Here is a 16,719-nt window from a genome sequence, read left to right as displayed (position 1 = left end):
CATGAGTCTGATGAGGAGCAGCTGAAGGAGCTGGGGCTGTTTTGCCTGGACAAAAGAATGCTCAGCGGGGACTTTATCACTCTCAACAACTACCTGAAAGGAGATTGTAGCCAAGATGGGGTCAGTCTCTTCTCCCAAGTAACAAGGGACAGGGCAAATTTCAAATGGCCTCAAGTTGTCCCAGGGGAGGTTTAAATTGGATGTTATGAAACATTTCTTCACATAAAGTGTTGTCAAGCATTGGAACAGCCTACCCAGGGAAGTGGTTGAGTCACCACCCCTGGAGGTAATTAAAAAATGTGTACATGTGGCAGTTAGGGACATGGTTTAGTGGCGGACTTGGCAGTGCCACACTAATGGCTGGACTAGATCTTACAAGTATTTTCCAACATAAAAATGACATAATGACAATGATGCTATGATTCCATAATAAGTCAAAAAGAAATCTTATTTCAAATCAAATTTTGTAGATTCTGCTACTATATTTTCAAAAATAACTTGCATGACATTATTGATTCTAAATTAACTCAGTTTACTCTGTGTATTCCAGTGCTTTCCAGAAATTGCATATCTCTTAATAATGTATGTTTCATGCAGAAGCATGGCAGCCTTGGAGTTGTTATTCTGCCAGGCTTATAAGTAGCTATAGGGTTTCTTCAAGTGACACCAAGGACTATCTCCCTGTTTTGGGGATCTGAGTTACTGTCAATGCAATGAAAGGCTTAAAGTGACTTAAATGATCACTGACCAGACCTGAAACCCCAGAAGAGTAATACAGAACACAAAAGCAATGACATTTAAAATATCTTTACTTTTTAATGGTTTTGTTTTCCATACCAAACTTGTTCACTTATTTCTCTAGTTCTTGAAGCATGACATAATTTTTCTTATTTAAAAAAATCCCCAAGACTCCAATTGAAATCAAAGATTATAAAAATATAACTTTCAATCATTAAACTAAACATAAGGAATTTAAATTCCTGTATTCCAAATCCTCAGAAATTATTTAAAAAGAGCTTTTGAACATGGAGAATCAACATGAACTATATATAACCAAGTTCAACAAATATCCACAGATATTTTATCCACAGAACTCCAGAAGACCTTACTACCTTTTCCCTGTTCTATATGTAAAAGAAGAAAAGGCCATTTATCTGAAAATTAAAATAATATTTTTACTGTATGAAGATATACACAACCATAAAAACATTGCAAATAAAGAAATCCATTCCTTATTTGCATTATGAAACAAAAAATAAAGAAAAAAACTCCAGGAAAATTAAATTGCGAACATAAATCTTGCAAAACACATAACTGGCATTATGACTGCAGGTGCTGCTCAGCTCATATCGATTTGTTCTACACTGAACACCATGACATCATTTTTTTCTTCTCAATCTTCTCAGTTTTTCTGCCCATTTTGAGCTTCTGTTTTTTACAAGTTGAATATGTTTCAACCCTGTTCCCATTAACCCAGATGCGATTTTGATTGTTATTTCTTTTCCATCAGCTGGCTGTTAAATGAATATTAATTTTAGTGTGTCAGAAGCAGGGAAGGGAGGCAGCTCACCCCTGGGCATCTGACAGCAAACCCTTAACCCCTGCTAAAAGCCTCGAGTGCTCTTAGCTTGGATGCAGAGCTCAGCATCCCCCAAACCCAGGCTTTTGCTGGAAGCAAAAGTGTCTACCCAAAAGAAGTGGCTATTTCTGAGGTTACCTAGACTACAAGAGCACTCTGAAATCACTGAACGATATGCAGAAATGAGCTAGTCATACAGCTTAGCAGTGGCTGAACATCTTTGGCATAGTATCTTGAGGTTTACAGCATTACTTAAATTAAAACATGGATTTAAAATGGAAAAAAAAAATCACTAGCTAATAGGCTTTGACTAGGTGAGAGTCATACTTATTAGCACAACTGACCTTACCCAAAGTCAATTAGAGCACATGCAGAACAGAGGACACCTAAGCCTGCACAACCAACTACTGATGAACACGCTGATGCAAAAAGGCTTATTTTAACAACATTTAATTTAATTGTTATAGTGAAAAGCTGTTCTCCATGGCGTAGCTAATAAATATAAAACAGCTGAGGTGTTCAGATGTGGTTGCTTAAGCTGGACATCCAAAACCTAGTGCTGCATCTACACTGCACAGGTTTGTTAGCATTACTCCCTGATAGTCTCCTGTTCCACAACAATAGTTTTTATCAGCAAAGTCTTATCCTTTCTATAGCATAAAATATATAATTCTAGGGAGCTTTTTGTTTATCTTTCTGCTGGTACATGGAATGCTTTCAGGGCCTCCAAGGCACAAATCATCTCAAAGACATCTTGAAAAGGAGGAGAGGTGCTGAATATGAAAGATGAGGTTTATTTATATAGCTACCCAATGCCTCTAGAAAGCAGGGTTCCTTGTGTTCAGGTGTCCAGAGTGGTGAACATACCAATACAGTTATCCAGATGTGCAAACTCTCACCCACTGAATGTTTTAGCAAACACACCAAAACTTTACTTAAAACCCCCTGTTAACTGTTGCATTATCTGGTCTGACATTTTCATCCTGTGCACTTAAAAGGAGGCCATATTTTAAGTCTCTGTAACACACTATAGGATCACTGAGGCTGCAAGTGGTAACCTAATTTACACACACCTTCTGCTTCTATGTATCCATCACACTGGGGCTCTAAGGTACAGGTCATTTACGGTGTCTCACAAGATACCTAGCAAAGCCAGCTTGGTCCACAATGAGCAGTGCAAAGGCATGATAATACACAAAAGCAATTTATAGGAACATAAATAGTCTGCATTATTCTGTAGAAACTAAATTAACCTGAGAAGCAACCATTGCTTGTATGCCATGAAGCATCTCAGTTCAGGCATTACCTATTTTCCTACTGAAGGTCCCCACCCTGCCACTCCAGCACCACCAGAGATGCCACAGAGATTATGGCAGCTTTTCAAAAAAAAAGACAGAATGATATAGCAGTGAAAAGAAAGCTGAAGGAAAGCAATACCTAAATCAAAGGAGTGACACACTGGCAGTTAATTGCCAATATGGTGACAGGAATGGAAAGAACTGACGGTTCAGAAAGAAAGGTACAAGAGACCTGTGACAGGGGAGTAACAGAGGTAAGAGCAGCATCTGCTATACACAGTGACCTAACAACCGGATTCATCTCCTTCAGCAGAAAAGAGCCCAGGAAATCTTCTCCTACAGCTCATCTAAGGTTAATTACACCAATAACCCCTGGAGGAATTCCCCACACGCCCTGTGAAACAGGTGCTGTGCAGGCCCAGTGAGCTCCCACTGGGAGAGACACCTGGGAGCCCCAACTGCTTCCCACCTTCTCCTCGCCACCCAAAGGGCTTTGTGGCAGAGAACTCCAAGGTATTCCATCCTTTCTTCCTGAGGCGTATTGTCTCACACTGAAACAAACCTATCATTTGTCACTTCTTGTGAACACAGTAAGGAACACAATAAATTAACTCCAGAGGATTAAGGAGAAAGAAAAGCACACGTTTCACTATAAACTGTTGCACTAATAACATTACTAAGTATAAGACATGCTCGTACAGGGAACTGTTCTGAGAGAACTAAAGCACCCAGCTTTGTGGCTCTTTCAGTGCACAATTAGAGTAGAAGATACATGGACTATGGGACAGCAAGAATAAAGGAGAGTATAGAAAAGGAATGGGTAGCACTAATCCCAGCTTTGGCACACACCACACTGACTACAGGAAAAACCTGCTGTTGTGCTGCACTTCTGTGCTACAGGGACATTCTGCTTCAGCTCAGTGCTTAGGGAACAAAAGATGGATACAGGGAACTCGTTGATTGTGCTGAGAAAGACCACAGGAAGATGATTTGACACATACAAAATTTCCTCTGAATACTCCAGTTCCCAGGAAGACCTCATATCAGTAGAAATGATCCTTTCCTCCTCGCCACTGTGGTTTTCCTTAAAAAAATATTGTTCTTAGAAATACCTCCAAATGGAAGAGATACTTGGACAGCTCACTGCTAACTTCAGACAGCTTCACTCTACCTTCAGGCAGAGCCTGACACCCCTTCAGAAGTGGACTTTAAAAAGGGAATAAGACAAAATAGCCATTGCACTAATGAAATAGAACAACAGCACAAAGACTAGATTTGGCTTCCACCAACCACCTCCAGATGAAGTCAGCATCTGGCAGCAACCATGTAGAAAGGCTTCCCTGGCCTCTAAATGATGGGTGATGGTTTTCAGCAAAATCTCAAACTTGGATCCAAATCATTCTTAAAAGAGCCAACTACACTTGGGTATCCACATGAATAGAAAAGATTATCCTGGAAAAGGCAATGGTGAGTGTGACTCTTTCTGAAGCACAGCACTGTTTGTCAGTTTAAAAACGTAATTCACCTGGATTCACCATGATGATTTTTGGCTTTGGGTGGCTTATAGCTGTTACATACTTCTCAGTATATTAAGCATGAATACATTGAACACCAACACCCACAATCATGCCTCGAGCAAGAATCCAGAACTAAGCTGCAATTTAAACAATTCGTTCATGCAAACAGAGGAGTATTTCCATACACGCCAAGCTGGATTCTGTATGCGAAGACAACAACTTAAAAAAACCAAACCACAGATGCACGTACAATCGCAGCAGGGAAGGGTGGAAAAGAACAGAAAAATCGCATCTACGATTTCCGTTTACAGCCTGTCCTCGGACGACAGCGCGATGATGCATCTCCCTCCCCATCCCCAGGCCGCTGGCACCGCACCGGAGGCGCGGCCGGGCCCCGCCGCTGGGCGCTAACAGGTGCTGCGCCCCGAGCCGCGCACGACAACTTCTCCTCGGCAGCACTTCCAGCTCCAGCTGGCTTATTTTTCTCCTTCCTTTCCCGTCCTCGCCCGTTCCCCAAGGCTCGTCGCCGCTCGGGTTTACCCCCGCGCCGACGCAACTTTGGAGCGGAGAGGAAGGGCGCGGAAAGGAGAGGAGGGGATGCGCGCCCGCGGTCCGCTCCCGTCCCGTCCCGTCCCGTCCCGCCCGGTGCCTTCCCGCCATCGCGCACCACCTGCGCGGCCATAAAGGAGAGGTCCATGGTGCTGCCGCTGGAGCTGCTGGCGGAGCTGGCGGAGGTGCTGAGGCTGCCGCTGCCGCTGCTGCTGCTGCCGGGGGCGGGCGGGGCGCGGGGGCGCGGCACCGGCGCCGCCTCCCCCAGCAGCGGCGGGCGCGGCCGCGGCAGCGGAGTCGACACCGGTACCAGTTCCAGCTCCGGCAGCTCCCGGCACAGCCCGGCCCGGCCCGGCCCGGCCCGGCGAGCGGCTCCGGCAGGGGGCGGTGGCGGCGGCGACCCGGCCCCCGCGCTGGGCTGGGCTGGGCCCGCCCCGCGGCGGGGGGAGCCCGCGGGCGGCACCGCCTTCCCCGCCCCGCCCGCAGCACCTGTGGGGCGGCACCGCCCCGGCACCGCGCACCGGACCGGCCCGCAGATGCTGAGGGCTCCGGAGCCGCTCGGAGCAGCCTGAGCTGACACAAAGCCTCTCGGTCTCCGGGGGCGAACAGGGGCTGGAGCGCACGCGGAATGGCCCCACAGCCCCGGCCTCGCGCGTGGCATCCCGCTGGGAGCGGGCAGCCTGGGTGCGCGGGCACAGGGAGGTGGTGGCGGCACCGGGAATCCCCAGGCTGGTCCCGCCGGTCGGAGCCGGTGCTGGGGAGCAAAGTGATGCCCACGCCGAGGGGCAAGGGCAGCTCAGCTCAGCTCCGCTCCGCTCTCGCGGCATGTGCAGCTCCTCTGCATCACACAAATCTCTGAGATCCATACTTGGCTGCCACACGCCTGATTTCTTGCCCAGCTTGCTAATCCATCAACCTGGTTTTAAAATACTCGGCCAGTTCCACTACTCACCACGGCTGAAAAGAGCTCCCGACAGCTCATTCTTACGCCATTTCATGGCTTAGCTGGTGGAACTTTATTTTCAACTTCTCTCTTGTTTGCAGAATTTACCATTCAACAATTCACAATAAACATATTTTGTCCCTTTTCTTATGCTTTCCCTTGTGTCTCACAGATGCTGTTATCACTTTGCATGAAAATTCAGTGGTTTCACTTACCAATTGATTCTGGAAAACCTTTGACACCAATCCAAAAAGTAGGATAATAAAAATGTACGTTCTATATGTTGAAAGCTTTTTTTGTCTGTCATTTTTATCACCCTTCTGACATGTACTTCTTGGCTCCATCTCCAAGGCTGAAATCTTTGACCATGTTTTTACGGCTTCAGCATATTGCAGGAGTCTGAACCAGGAGTATATGCCAACAGCAAAAGCACCTGGAGGATCAGCTTTGCACTGGGATTTTAAACTCTGAAGGAAAAAATAGACCCTAATTCATCCTATGTACCGTTAACTCCATGCTATTTTGCCAGTATACTGTTGCAGCAGGAGGTGGTGAAAAGAAAATAGGCTGTTTTAAATCAGTCCTTTGCTTCAGTGACTATAAAGTGTCTGCCAAAAATGCTTTTATGTCGAGGCCCATTAAGTAAACAAGTAAAATCCCAAAGAGGCAATGCCATTTTAAGATTTTTTAATTCAGTTGTGTAAATAATGAAATTGTCTCTTTGTAGAGTCTCTCCCAAGTTTTGAAAGGGTATTGATGTGTGTGTTTCAGAAGCCATAAATTAACTTCAAAGCAGTGTTAATCTTTTATCATCCAGATAAATTTTAAATGCACTGGGTAAACATCTCTACATAGTGAATGTAGCCTGGTCAGTCATTGCATCTGCAACAACAGCTACAGTGATAACAGAATAACAAAATACTTAAGGTTTCAAAACCACAGTGACTTCCGTACTTGTTTATTTCTGTGGAGCATGAGAACTGTAGAGAAAGAGCTGGAAAGGACCTCAGGAAATAATCTAGTCCATGCATCTAGTGAAAATACCAGTGACCCTCCAAACAGGGGGTTTATCTTTACCCAAAGTCTTCTTTAAAGTGTCCAATGAGGAATGTTTCATTCCCTATCAAGCAGCGCATAGATATATTCCACTGGCCGTTTTCTAAGGCTCTGTCCATCAGGAATATGAAGAAGAAATTATTTGCTTTGTGGCAACCACTTGGCTCCTGAGAACTGCTCTTTGTCTTTTTCCAGTTTTGTGGTATCTTGTCCAACCCCTGAAAGTGCTCAAGGAGAATTGCTGAAATTTTCAGTCAGACTTCCAAAAATTTTATTGTAACATTTAGCAAGTTCAGCTACCTAACGGTGTCCTGCCCAAGATCTTCTTTATCACCGGTAACAATACAAGACACTTTCTTGTTTTACTGACTGATGGCACATCATCACTTTGGCTTTCTTGGCATCAAATTTTATTAATTTTGGCTTTCCACTGAGAAATAGAGCAGCATTTTTCTTGGTCGATTCATGTAATTCTGGAAAAAATTCTTTTTATCCTTGATATCTCAAAAATTGATTTCCTCGTATTTGTGTCATGTAATTGCTCACTTCAGGAATACCCTGCAGACCAATTATTGCAGAAAAAATAAACATGAACTGCTCAAGTTTCAAATTCTTTATTTCCATACTGACTACTAGAACAACTCTTTCTCTATAAAAAAATTGATTTAACAGAAGCATTGTTCAATACAGGGGACAGTGATCTTGGCTACTTTCAGTTTCTATGACAAAAATATATAACTTTGTTCCATCTTTGTTTATGAGGTTTCAGTAATATGAAAAATTGCTGGCTGATGTCTATGTATATAAATTCCTACTAGTCTAGTGAACCACACACAGTGCCAGTGGAAAGTACTAGTCATCACTAAATTTTGAAGATGCTGTAAATTTATCAGTAATATAGAAAACTGCTATATTTGTTAAGCACTCCGCAAGTTTGATTTAAGGTGTAGATGATAAGGGAATAATAGATGAAAAAACTATTGCATATGCCAGCTGTCCTGCTTCTGTGATGTAAATATGACCATCCATAGATTCATTTAAATGCCACTAAGTATTACTTCCTATTCTTGATCTCAGTTAGGAATTTGGCTAAATTTTCTTGGAAGATAGTGCCAGTCAAAACCAGTTCTTGTAGAAATACTTGTAGTGAAATTGCCCCTTTGCTTGGCAGAGGTTTTTAATATGCTTCCCTACTTGGACTAGGGTTAGGTTCATTGGAACAGCATTTCTATTTGCAAAAGCCATCCAAACCATTATCAAATTTTGTTCTAGAAAATTATTATTAACCGTTGCAATGTCCTCAATCTCCAAGCTATTAATTTATCATTCATATTTCTTAAGCTTGACAAAGGGAAAAAAAAAATCACTCTTCAGTTTTCACTTTTACTTTTTCTCTAGTTCACTCTCTTGTTTGTGGAACAGCTTGGTTTTGTACTGTTCAAGCTGAAAACAATTTCTGAGGAAAACAAAATTATTTATATTCATAGAATCATAAATCATTAAGGTTCCAAAAGACCTCTAAGATCATCAAGTCCAACTGTTAACCCAGCACTGTCATGTTTACCACATGTCCCCAAGTGCCACAACCACATGCTTTTTGAACACTTCTGGGGATGGTGATTTCATCATTTCCCTGGGCAGACTCTTCCAGTGCCTGACCACCCTTTCAGGGAAGAAATTTTTCCTAACATCCAGTCTAAACCTCCCCTGTTGCAACTTGAGGCCATTTCCTCTTGTCCTCTTGCTTGCTACTTGGGAAAAGAGACCGTTCCCCACCTGACTACAACCTCCTTTCAAGTAGTTGTAGAGAGCAATAAGGTCCCCCCTGAGCCTTCTCTTCTCCAGACTAAACACCCCCAGATCCCTCAGCTGCTCTTTATAAGGCTCCAGTCCTTCACCAGCTCTGGTGCCCTTCTCTGAACACACTCCAGCACCTCAATGTCTTTCTTGTAGTGAGGGGCCCAGAACTGGACACAGGATTCCAGGTCTGGCCTCACCAGTGCAGAGTACAGAGGGATGATCACTGCCCTGGTCCTGCTGGCCCCACTATTTCTGATCCAGGCCAGGATGCCATTGGCCTTCTTGGGCACACTTCTGGCTCACGTTCAGCTGCTGTCGACCAGCATCCCCAGGGTCCTTTTCCACTGGGCTGCTTTCCAGCCACTCTGCTCCAAGCCTGTAGCAGTGCAGGGGGTTGTTGTGACCCAAGTGCAGGACACTGCCTTCTTGAACCTCATACTGTTGGCCTCAGCTCATCAATCCAGCCTGTCCAGATCCTTCTGCAGAATTTTCCTACCCCACAGCAGGTCAACATTCTCACCCAAATTGGTGTCATCTGCAAACTGACTGAACAATTGATCCCCTCATCCAGATCATCTGTAAAGATATTAAACAGGACTGATCTCATAACTGAGCCCTGGGGAACACCACTTGTGACCGGCCATCAGGTGAATTTAACTCCATTTGCCACCACTCTCCAATCTTTTATTATGATACTACAAATATAAAGGTTTGCTTCTTACTCTTCCCCCAAAATACATTTTGGATATAAATTGCTTTATAATAGCTCCATAAGTTCTTCCATAAAACAAGTATTTCAGATATGCTTCTGTCTTCCAGTAATGATGATGCACACTTTGAATTGAGATCTGATAGCTGTCCTGCCAGCCTTATGTCTGGCTTTCTCATCAAAATATCTAGTTCACTTAAAAAGATTATGTCATGATTTGCTATTTGTATGGACAGACATTGTAGCACCCAGCTTAAACTGCAAACATGGTTGCATAACATTGTTCTTAAAAATGAGCAGAGAAGCTCTTTAATTAGCTTTAAAGCTGTTTGCTAAAAAGACCACATTTTTCAGTACAGTGGAACACAACTCAATTAGAGAATAGTTTGGTTTGTCAGTTTTCCTGGGGCATAGTAGGAAATCCTTTCTTGCACTGCATGTGCACATAAGCTCTGCCTTTGCTTAACAAAACAGACCTAACAAAACATGACAATTGAGTCTTGCTGCCGAAAAGGATTTTAAATGGATTCGTATCTGTACAGCCCCACTTACCATATGTTGTATTTAGATACCTTAGGCAATACAGAACCAATTTTTAGCTTTGCATCACTGATATCACATTTAAATCTTACATTTATACAAAGGGAGACCAAGTTCCCACTTTGAGGAGAGATAGTAATGTTGGTTCCTTGTTGCATTTTAATATGCTTAAATGCTATTCCCTTTGAGCCCCATTTTAAACCTACTGTTGCCTCATTGCATCAGGTTGCAGTTACACAAGGCAATTAATTCCCTCAATGAAGAATCAGCCACAGTGACATGTGGTATCCAGTCTGAAGACAGAGTGCATTCTCTCTGACAGACTCCTGCTACTAAGCATATCATAAAGGAGGCCAAGAATGTTGAATTTTTCAAGTGAAGTCTGTCTGTACTGAATTACCAAAGTGGAATTCACTCAGAAGCATTTGACTTCTTTCTTTATGTTGATTTCGTTTGCACTTTGTCTTTCAACAAAAAATGTTGATACCTGCAACTTAACACAGTGCATAAATTTCAAGCAGCCAATTTCACGTAGAGGAATCCAAATGCCCCATCTTGCTTCACAGGTCCCCTGGGCAGCACTGGGATAGTTACTCAGAGAGTCACTGTCAAACTGGGAATGGAGATGGTTTGAACTGGGCATTAATAAACAGTAGACACAGATGTTTGCTTAAACAAATACTCCTTTTCAAAGCACGAGTGCTTCAGTCCATGTTGCAGTCTGATGCCTCACCTCTCCTGGCTCCAGACTCAGCCCCCTCACCCAAGAGAGAATAGCCGCAGCTTTTCTTTCACAAAGATGGGCAAATACTGTCCCTCTTTAGAATACATTGGAAGGGGTTCACTGTTTACAATAATAGGATAAAGGACGAACCCAGAAGAGGGAAACTTCAGTTCATTGACCTGCCAAGCCCAAGATAGACCAAGCAGGTCCTGGTTCCCTGGAGGTATTCTACAAAAGGCTGGCATTGGGAAGAAGATTTGCTCCTCAAACCACATTGAAGGTAGATGTCTCTGCAGAAGGACATGTAAGTCACTACATAAGAGAGAAAGAACTGTGCCTGTAGGCCAGTGTTCCAGGGACTCCTATGCAAGGAGAACAGTCTGGAGCCCACACTCCACTGGCAGAGAAGTTGATCTTTATGTTAGGTAGTGTTGGGCAAAGAAGCATAGGAATGACTGCAGGAGAAGGCTCAGGCACTGCAGTACTATGTGTTCAGCCAGATATCCATACCTAGTGCACTGTAAATTCATACTTTCCCTTCCTTTACAGTAGTAAATGAGATTACAATAACAAATTTTTGGGTTTACACTGTAATCTTTGTAAACTTCCACATCAGCATATTTTAGTCATGACCAGAATAAAGTTAGTTTTTTTCCTTTTATTTTTTTTTCACTCCACACTGCAATGGGTCTGGTTGTACCAGCAATGGAAGCCTGGAGATCAGATCTACACCTGCCAGTTTCTACTGCCTGACAAGCAAAAACATCTTTGTAAGTCAAGGCTGCAGCATCCCTGCTGACCTTACTATGTGTTACAGTAATCACAAGAGGGAGCAACATTGCCCAACAAATTTGGTGTGAATTACATCCCTTTTGATCCCTATAAACTTCTACAATCAGCAGCTGTTATGTACTGAAGGACTCACTCACACACATCATGAATTTACTTAATGCCAAGTAATTTAAAGGCAAATTAAGTTTGTAACCTTCTGTGTGACTCCTGAATTCCCCACAGTTGCTCACACAAGAATAATAAGTCAGATGTTACCCTCAAACCACCAGTGGGTAAAATATTCTTCACAAAAGACTTTTAGGTTTAAAATTCTCCTGAAAACAATATAATTATCACACAGACAAACTGTAACAGTGCTCAAATTCTTACCATTTCAGGCCATTAGCTTAATGTAGAATTTAATTCTACAAGAATGCTTCTGAAGTTCAAGAAGCTTCTCCTTGTACTGCTGGCACTGCAACTTGACAAGCAAACAATCCAAATTGCAGTGACACAAGGGACAAATGCAGAAGTACCTGAATGCAGAGACAAGAAAAAACATTGCCTTCTTCTTCAATCCTGGTCTCTACCAAGGAAAGGACGAGTATTCAGCCCTGTAGGAGTTGGCACTCTCCAGGGAGCCCAGCCAGCTCCTTGGCTGCTACATGTCTTAAAGAAATTGACATTTTTTCTTTCATAAATGAGAGCTGAAAATGCAACTGAAGTGGGAGCAAAAGCAGTCTGACAAATCTGGCTCCTCAAACTAGCTTAATCTGCTTGGCACACGCCCTGAGCCCACTGGTGGCTCTTCCCACAGGGAGGACGAGGTTGCTGTCTGTGTTTGCACGGGGCACTCCCAGCTTAGAAAGAAGCTGGTAGAGAAGAGCTGACAGAGAGGTGAAAGAAGTGGGAAGGTAATTAATTGGTAGGGCATTACCTTTCCTCAGTGGAGATACACATACATCATGGACATCAAAATATGTCTTGCATCCCTGATGCTGCCCCTTATTGCTGTGATGGGTAGATTAGAATAAGGGATATATAATGTAGCCTTTCTTCCCAATTACATTCCTGTAAATATTTTGCTACATAACAATTTGTCTTAGAGATTGCCTGTTCAAGTAGTGGCTCCAGGTCAGTTTATATCATGTTAGATGACAGAAAGATTCGTGATGGATCTGGCAATTGGCACTAATTTAAGAGGCACTATTTTGAGAGGAAGGCAAAATAGAAAATGCTGCACAGTCATACATTATTAAAAACCCAGGAAGAGAATTTTCTTGGCTTTTGAAAACATTCCTTCCCACCCCAAGGTTGCATTAGCTGATACAAAGGAATGAATAAAAGATTGCTGGCAGTAAGGGTAGAATTCCCAGTTCATGGGGAATTTTGCCTGCAGTAGCCTCCTGTAATCCTGAAGGAAAAGCTGTCTCCACCAGTTCTGTTTATCACCAAGATTTAAATGTCCATGAAAAAGCTTCTAAAGTCTATTTATTTCTAATGGAAATAAACACTCCTTCCTTTACTCCATTTAGACAGAATTTTCACCTGTCCTGAGATCAGATGATCTGCTTGAGATGAGCAGTGAGCTCTGCAGTGTGTCTCCTGTCATAGCACATTTGATTTCTTGACATTGACACACTCTGGACACACTTTGAAACAATATAATCAGCAACCACAATGTGAATTCAGTTCTGAGTCTGAAATGTCAGCATACATTTAAGAACCATACTCCATGACATAATTACCAAGATACTAATTAAAAGTATTGAAAAGGGGGCATACGGCCTTGAGAAGGAGAATTTTATGGACCCAGTCAGAGTTCTCAAGGGAATTCTTTTGCAAAAGGGATGCCACTGTGAAACTGTTAACATGTGTAGACTCTCATTTTATAAGCTAATCAAATATCCAGAAGAAGATAGCGCTGCACAGAACCTTAAGAAATTATCTACATCAGTCCTCTGCCGTGAATGGGGACCAATTGTTATTTACCAGCCCCCGTGGACCAGTTCCTTCTTGCTAAAAAAGGACTTCATCCTCTGGCATACCTCCTAGAAGAGCTGGGCTGCTACTCAAACCCCTAGTACACTACCTTCCCCCCAAAATGGAAAACACAAACAGGCAGTTTCAATCACAAATGCCACAGCTGTTGTTAATACTATATTTTCTCCAAAAACTGTGGTCTATGTATATTGTCCTACTATATTGTTCCCAATACCCATGAGTCCTGCCTATGAAGACCTGGCTCTGCTGGGCTCTCAAAGAGCAGGACAGCATATTACATTCTCATTTTCCTCATACACACTTGAAAGAGCCAGTATTCTTTGAACTGGTTTCATTCTTCATCCTGTTTCACACATTAGAGAAAAAGATGTTAAATATATAATCAGGTGGCCCAGTAGCCCTCTAAAAGGGGCAGAAAGGGCAGAGAAGAAAAAGTAGGGGAATTATCCGAGGCAGAGGGTTCATAAAATAAGCCCCCACTCATAAAAGCACAGCACAAATGTTAATTGAGCATTCATTCAACATGCTTTACAAATACTTTTAGGCTATAATGGGAAAACAAATGGGAACACAGAAGTCATGATTATATCTACGACATAGGTGCTGATGCTCCCCATGGGCCCATCCAAACCAGAAGTGTTGGTGGGCACTCAATGGTTCAGGCTTATCAGCTCAAAAGGATCTCAAGAAGAAGCCTGTGGAGGTTCCAGTGCAGAATGGCCATGCCAACACAACCCTTTGCTGTGCTCTGTGCTGTATTGTATGGTTATAACAGGTTGGTTCTGAGATCTCCACACCCACTGCATGATGCAGACACCTTCTGAAATACTGACCAAAGACAAGTTGTAAGCTCATAGCAGAACTCAGATCTCAGATCTCAGGAGTGGATTTTTGCTAGTCAAATATAAACTGGGAAAACATTACAGGAAGCTATGGACCATGTTAAATACAAATTTCCATTCAGAAGCCTTTATCAGAGTATTTGTTTTAGACTTGTGTCTGACTGGTGGGGAAGAACTGATAGAATTAAATACAGTTTGGGTGAAAGCTGCAGCTGAATGGAACTGCAGAGATTGTGACATAAGAACTGCATATTCCAAAAGGTAACCCAATCTTCTAAGGGATGTAAGTTTTAAAGTGTTGAAGTGCTAAAGGGAACATTTGGAGTGCAGATAGGGCATACTGCCAGATAGTGCCCTGCCCTATTGCTGGGTTGAAGGAATGGTGCTCAATCTTCTAAGGAACAGAAAAAGTAAATGAATGAAGAACCAAAATAAATGAATGAAGACCACAAACATCAGAAAATCAGGTGTCACCAAGTTCAGGAGTCTGTAGGAGGTCTCTAGGAAATGGAATAGGTCTGTAGGAAAAGGAATCAGGAGGATACGGCAGTGAAATTTCACTACACTACTGCACAATAAAAAACTACCTTAAAGAAGACGAGGAAAAAGGTGTAGTAAAGAGTCATCAGAATTGCATCAGGAAATGAAATTTTGAAAATTACCAAATTAAGTGTGATTGCCTTCTGGCAGCTTTTTTTTTTTTTTTTTTTTTTTTTAAATAACTTGAGGCGAGGGAATAGGAAAAAGCTCCCTTTTCATTTTATACAGATCAACCCTTTTTTCTCCCTGTCCCTGGAAGACCGAGCTCATGAAATACTCAAATTGAATTTCAGTGTTTCTGTCACTTGGTAGTTTTCTAATACAATGTAAGTTTGTCCATGGTATTCAAAAGTGAGCTGAATTTGGGTCATCATCAGCCATTTAATTTTGTCACCAATGAGGCAAAGCTAATAAAGACATCTTTCAGAGCAATGTAGTATGTGTTTAACGTGTCAGCACTTGTGAAATTGAGTTTCCTTCTTTAAAAGACACAAAGAACTTTTAAATGCAGGGAGGTAACATAATGAATGAAATGTGAACACTACTGCATTTCACTTTGCTTTGAACCATTGGGACATTCCCATCACATTTCAAATATTCTGCCACATTATCTTACAGTCAAAGGCTATCACGAGAATGTTCATCTTGCCTCTGATCTCTGTTTGAATATTGCTGAAGTGAAGCTGATAAAGAAACTTCAAAAGGAGTGTAAATTATTTACAGGTTCTGGGACTTTGACATTAGAAAATACAATTGGGAAAAAATAATGAGTTTTCAGTTCTCCAAACACTGAAAGACAAAAGTGCTACATCAAACACTCAGATTCTTTTATCTTTAGATGATATAATACAAACAAGAATTAAAAATATGGGGAGAAGAAGACACGTAGTGGGCCAAATTCACTCCTGATGTCTTGCATAGTGCGTCTTAAACAATTTTTCTTTTAAATATTGTGAAGTATTATTTGCACCTCTACAGCATCTGCATTGTTTTTTTCTTCTACATATCTTGAAACATTTCACAAAGACAGTGATACTGAAAACCAGAAGACAGGATTATCTCACTAACCATTCTGTAGGACGATGCTCAGTATCATATTATGTGTATCACACTCCTTTAAGACAATATTCCACGAGCTAATAGTTTTCAAGAAACTTTTATTGAATATGAACCTGTCAAAATACTTAAGAATGGGTTTTTTCCTTACACATTATCTATTTTTTTCCACAACTTCTAATAGTTTGCACCCTTCCAAAATGTAAGGTAGACCCATATGCCTTTTATAAAACAGAAAACCTTGGAGTCTAGGGACCTCAGTCCAGTCCTCATCAGAGTTGTTCCCACATCACAGAGAACATCAATATATCTGGAACTTAGTGGCAAATGAAGTAGAAAGGTCCAAATCCTATTAACCCACCTGAAAAACATCTGCAGATAGATACAGTTTGATATGTTCTTCCTATCTGAAGGCAAAAATCTGTCTGATTTAGGAGCAGTAATTATTCTAGGTTGTGAGGCATCTATTTTCAGATGCTGCTTCTCTCCTGACTTGTCATGATTAAGGTGGTATTGAGCCTTCCTACCTCAGACATACATACATAAAGGAAAATAACGACCAGGGACCTCTGTGCAGAGGCTTTCATTGGCCAGACCAAAGGTGCTTGACGGCAGGGATAGGGAGGAAGAGGAACATTCCCTGTCGCTGCCAGTGCCGCATCTGTGGAGAGGGTGTCATGGTCTGTGCATTGTAAAGATTTTAGAAACAATAAGGAATGGTTGTGACTTTTTGTTTGTTTAAAAATGAAACTGAAAACCCAGGAAAAGTGGCTAACTCATGTGCAAATGTA

General features: G+C 42.1%; 1 protein-coding gene across 2 annotated transcripts in view; it reads right to left on the bottom strand.

The window, feature by feature from the left end:
* The window catches only part of C6H14orf132 (chromosome 6 C14orf132 homolog), a 37,203-nt gene extending 31,912 nt beyond the window's left edge, over positions 1-5,291 (bottom strand). Inside the window, exon 1 of one of the 2 annotated variants that reach the window (XM_064659080.1) lies at positions 5,062-5,291. In XM_064659080.1, coding sequence (XP_064515150.1) covers positions 5,062-5,091 — 30 coding nt within the window. In that variant the 5' untranslated portion in view covers positions 5,092-5,291. The remainder of the gene's footprint in view (positions 1-5,061) is intronic. The other variant, XM_064659079.1, reaches the window with a different exon arrangement.
* Between the last annotated feature and the right edge of the window lie 11,428 nt (positions 5,292-16,719).

This window comes from Pseudopipra pipra, chromosome 6 (assembly GCF_036250125.1).
Source record: "Pseudopipra pipra isolate bDixPip1 chromosome 6, bDixPip1.hap1, whole genome shotgun sequence".
NCBI lineage: Eukaryota > Metazoa > Chordata > Aves > Passeriformes > Pipridae > Pseudopipra > Pseudopipra pipra.
The sequence above is the reverse complement of the archived record's forward strand: the minus strand, read 5'-3'. Positions and strand labels throughout refer to the sequence as shown.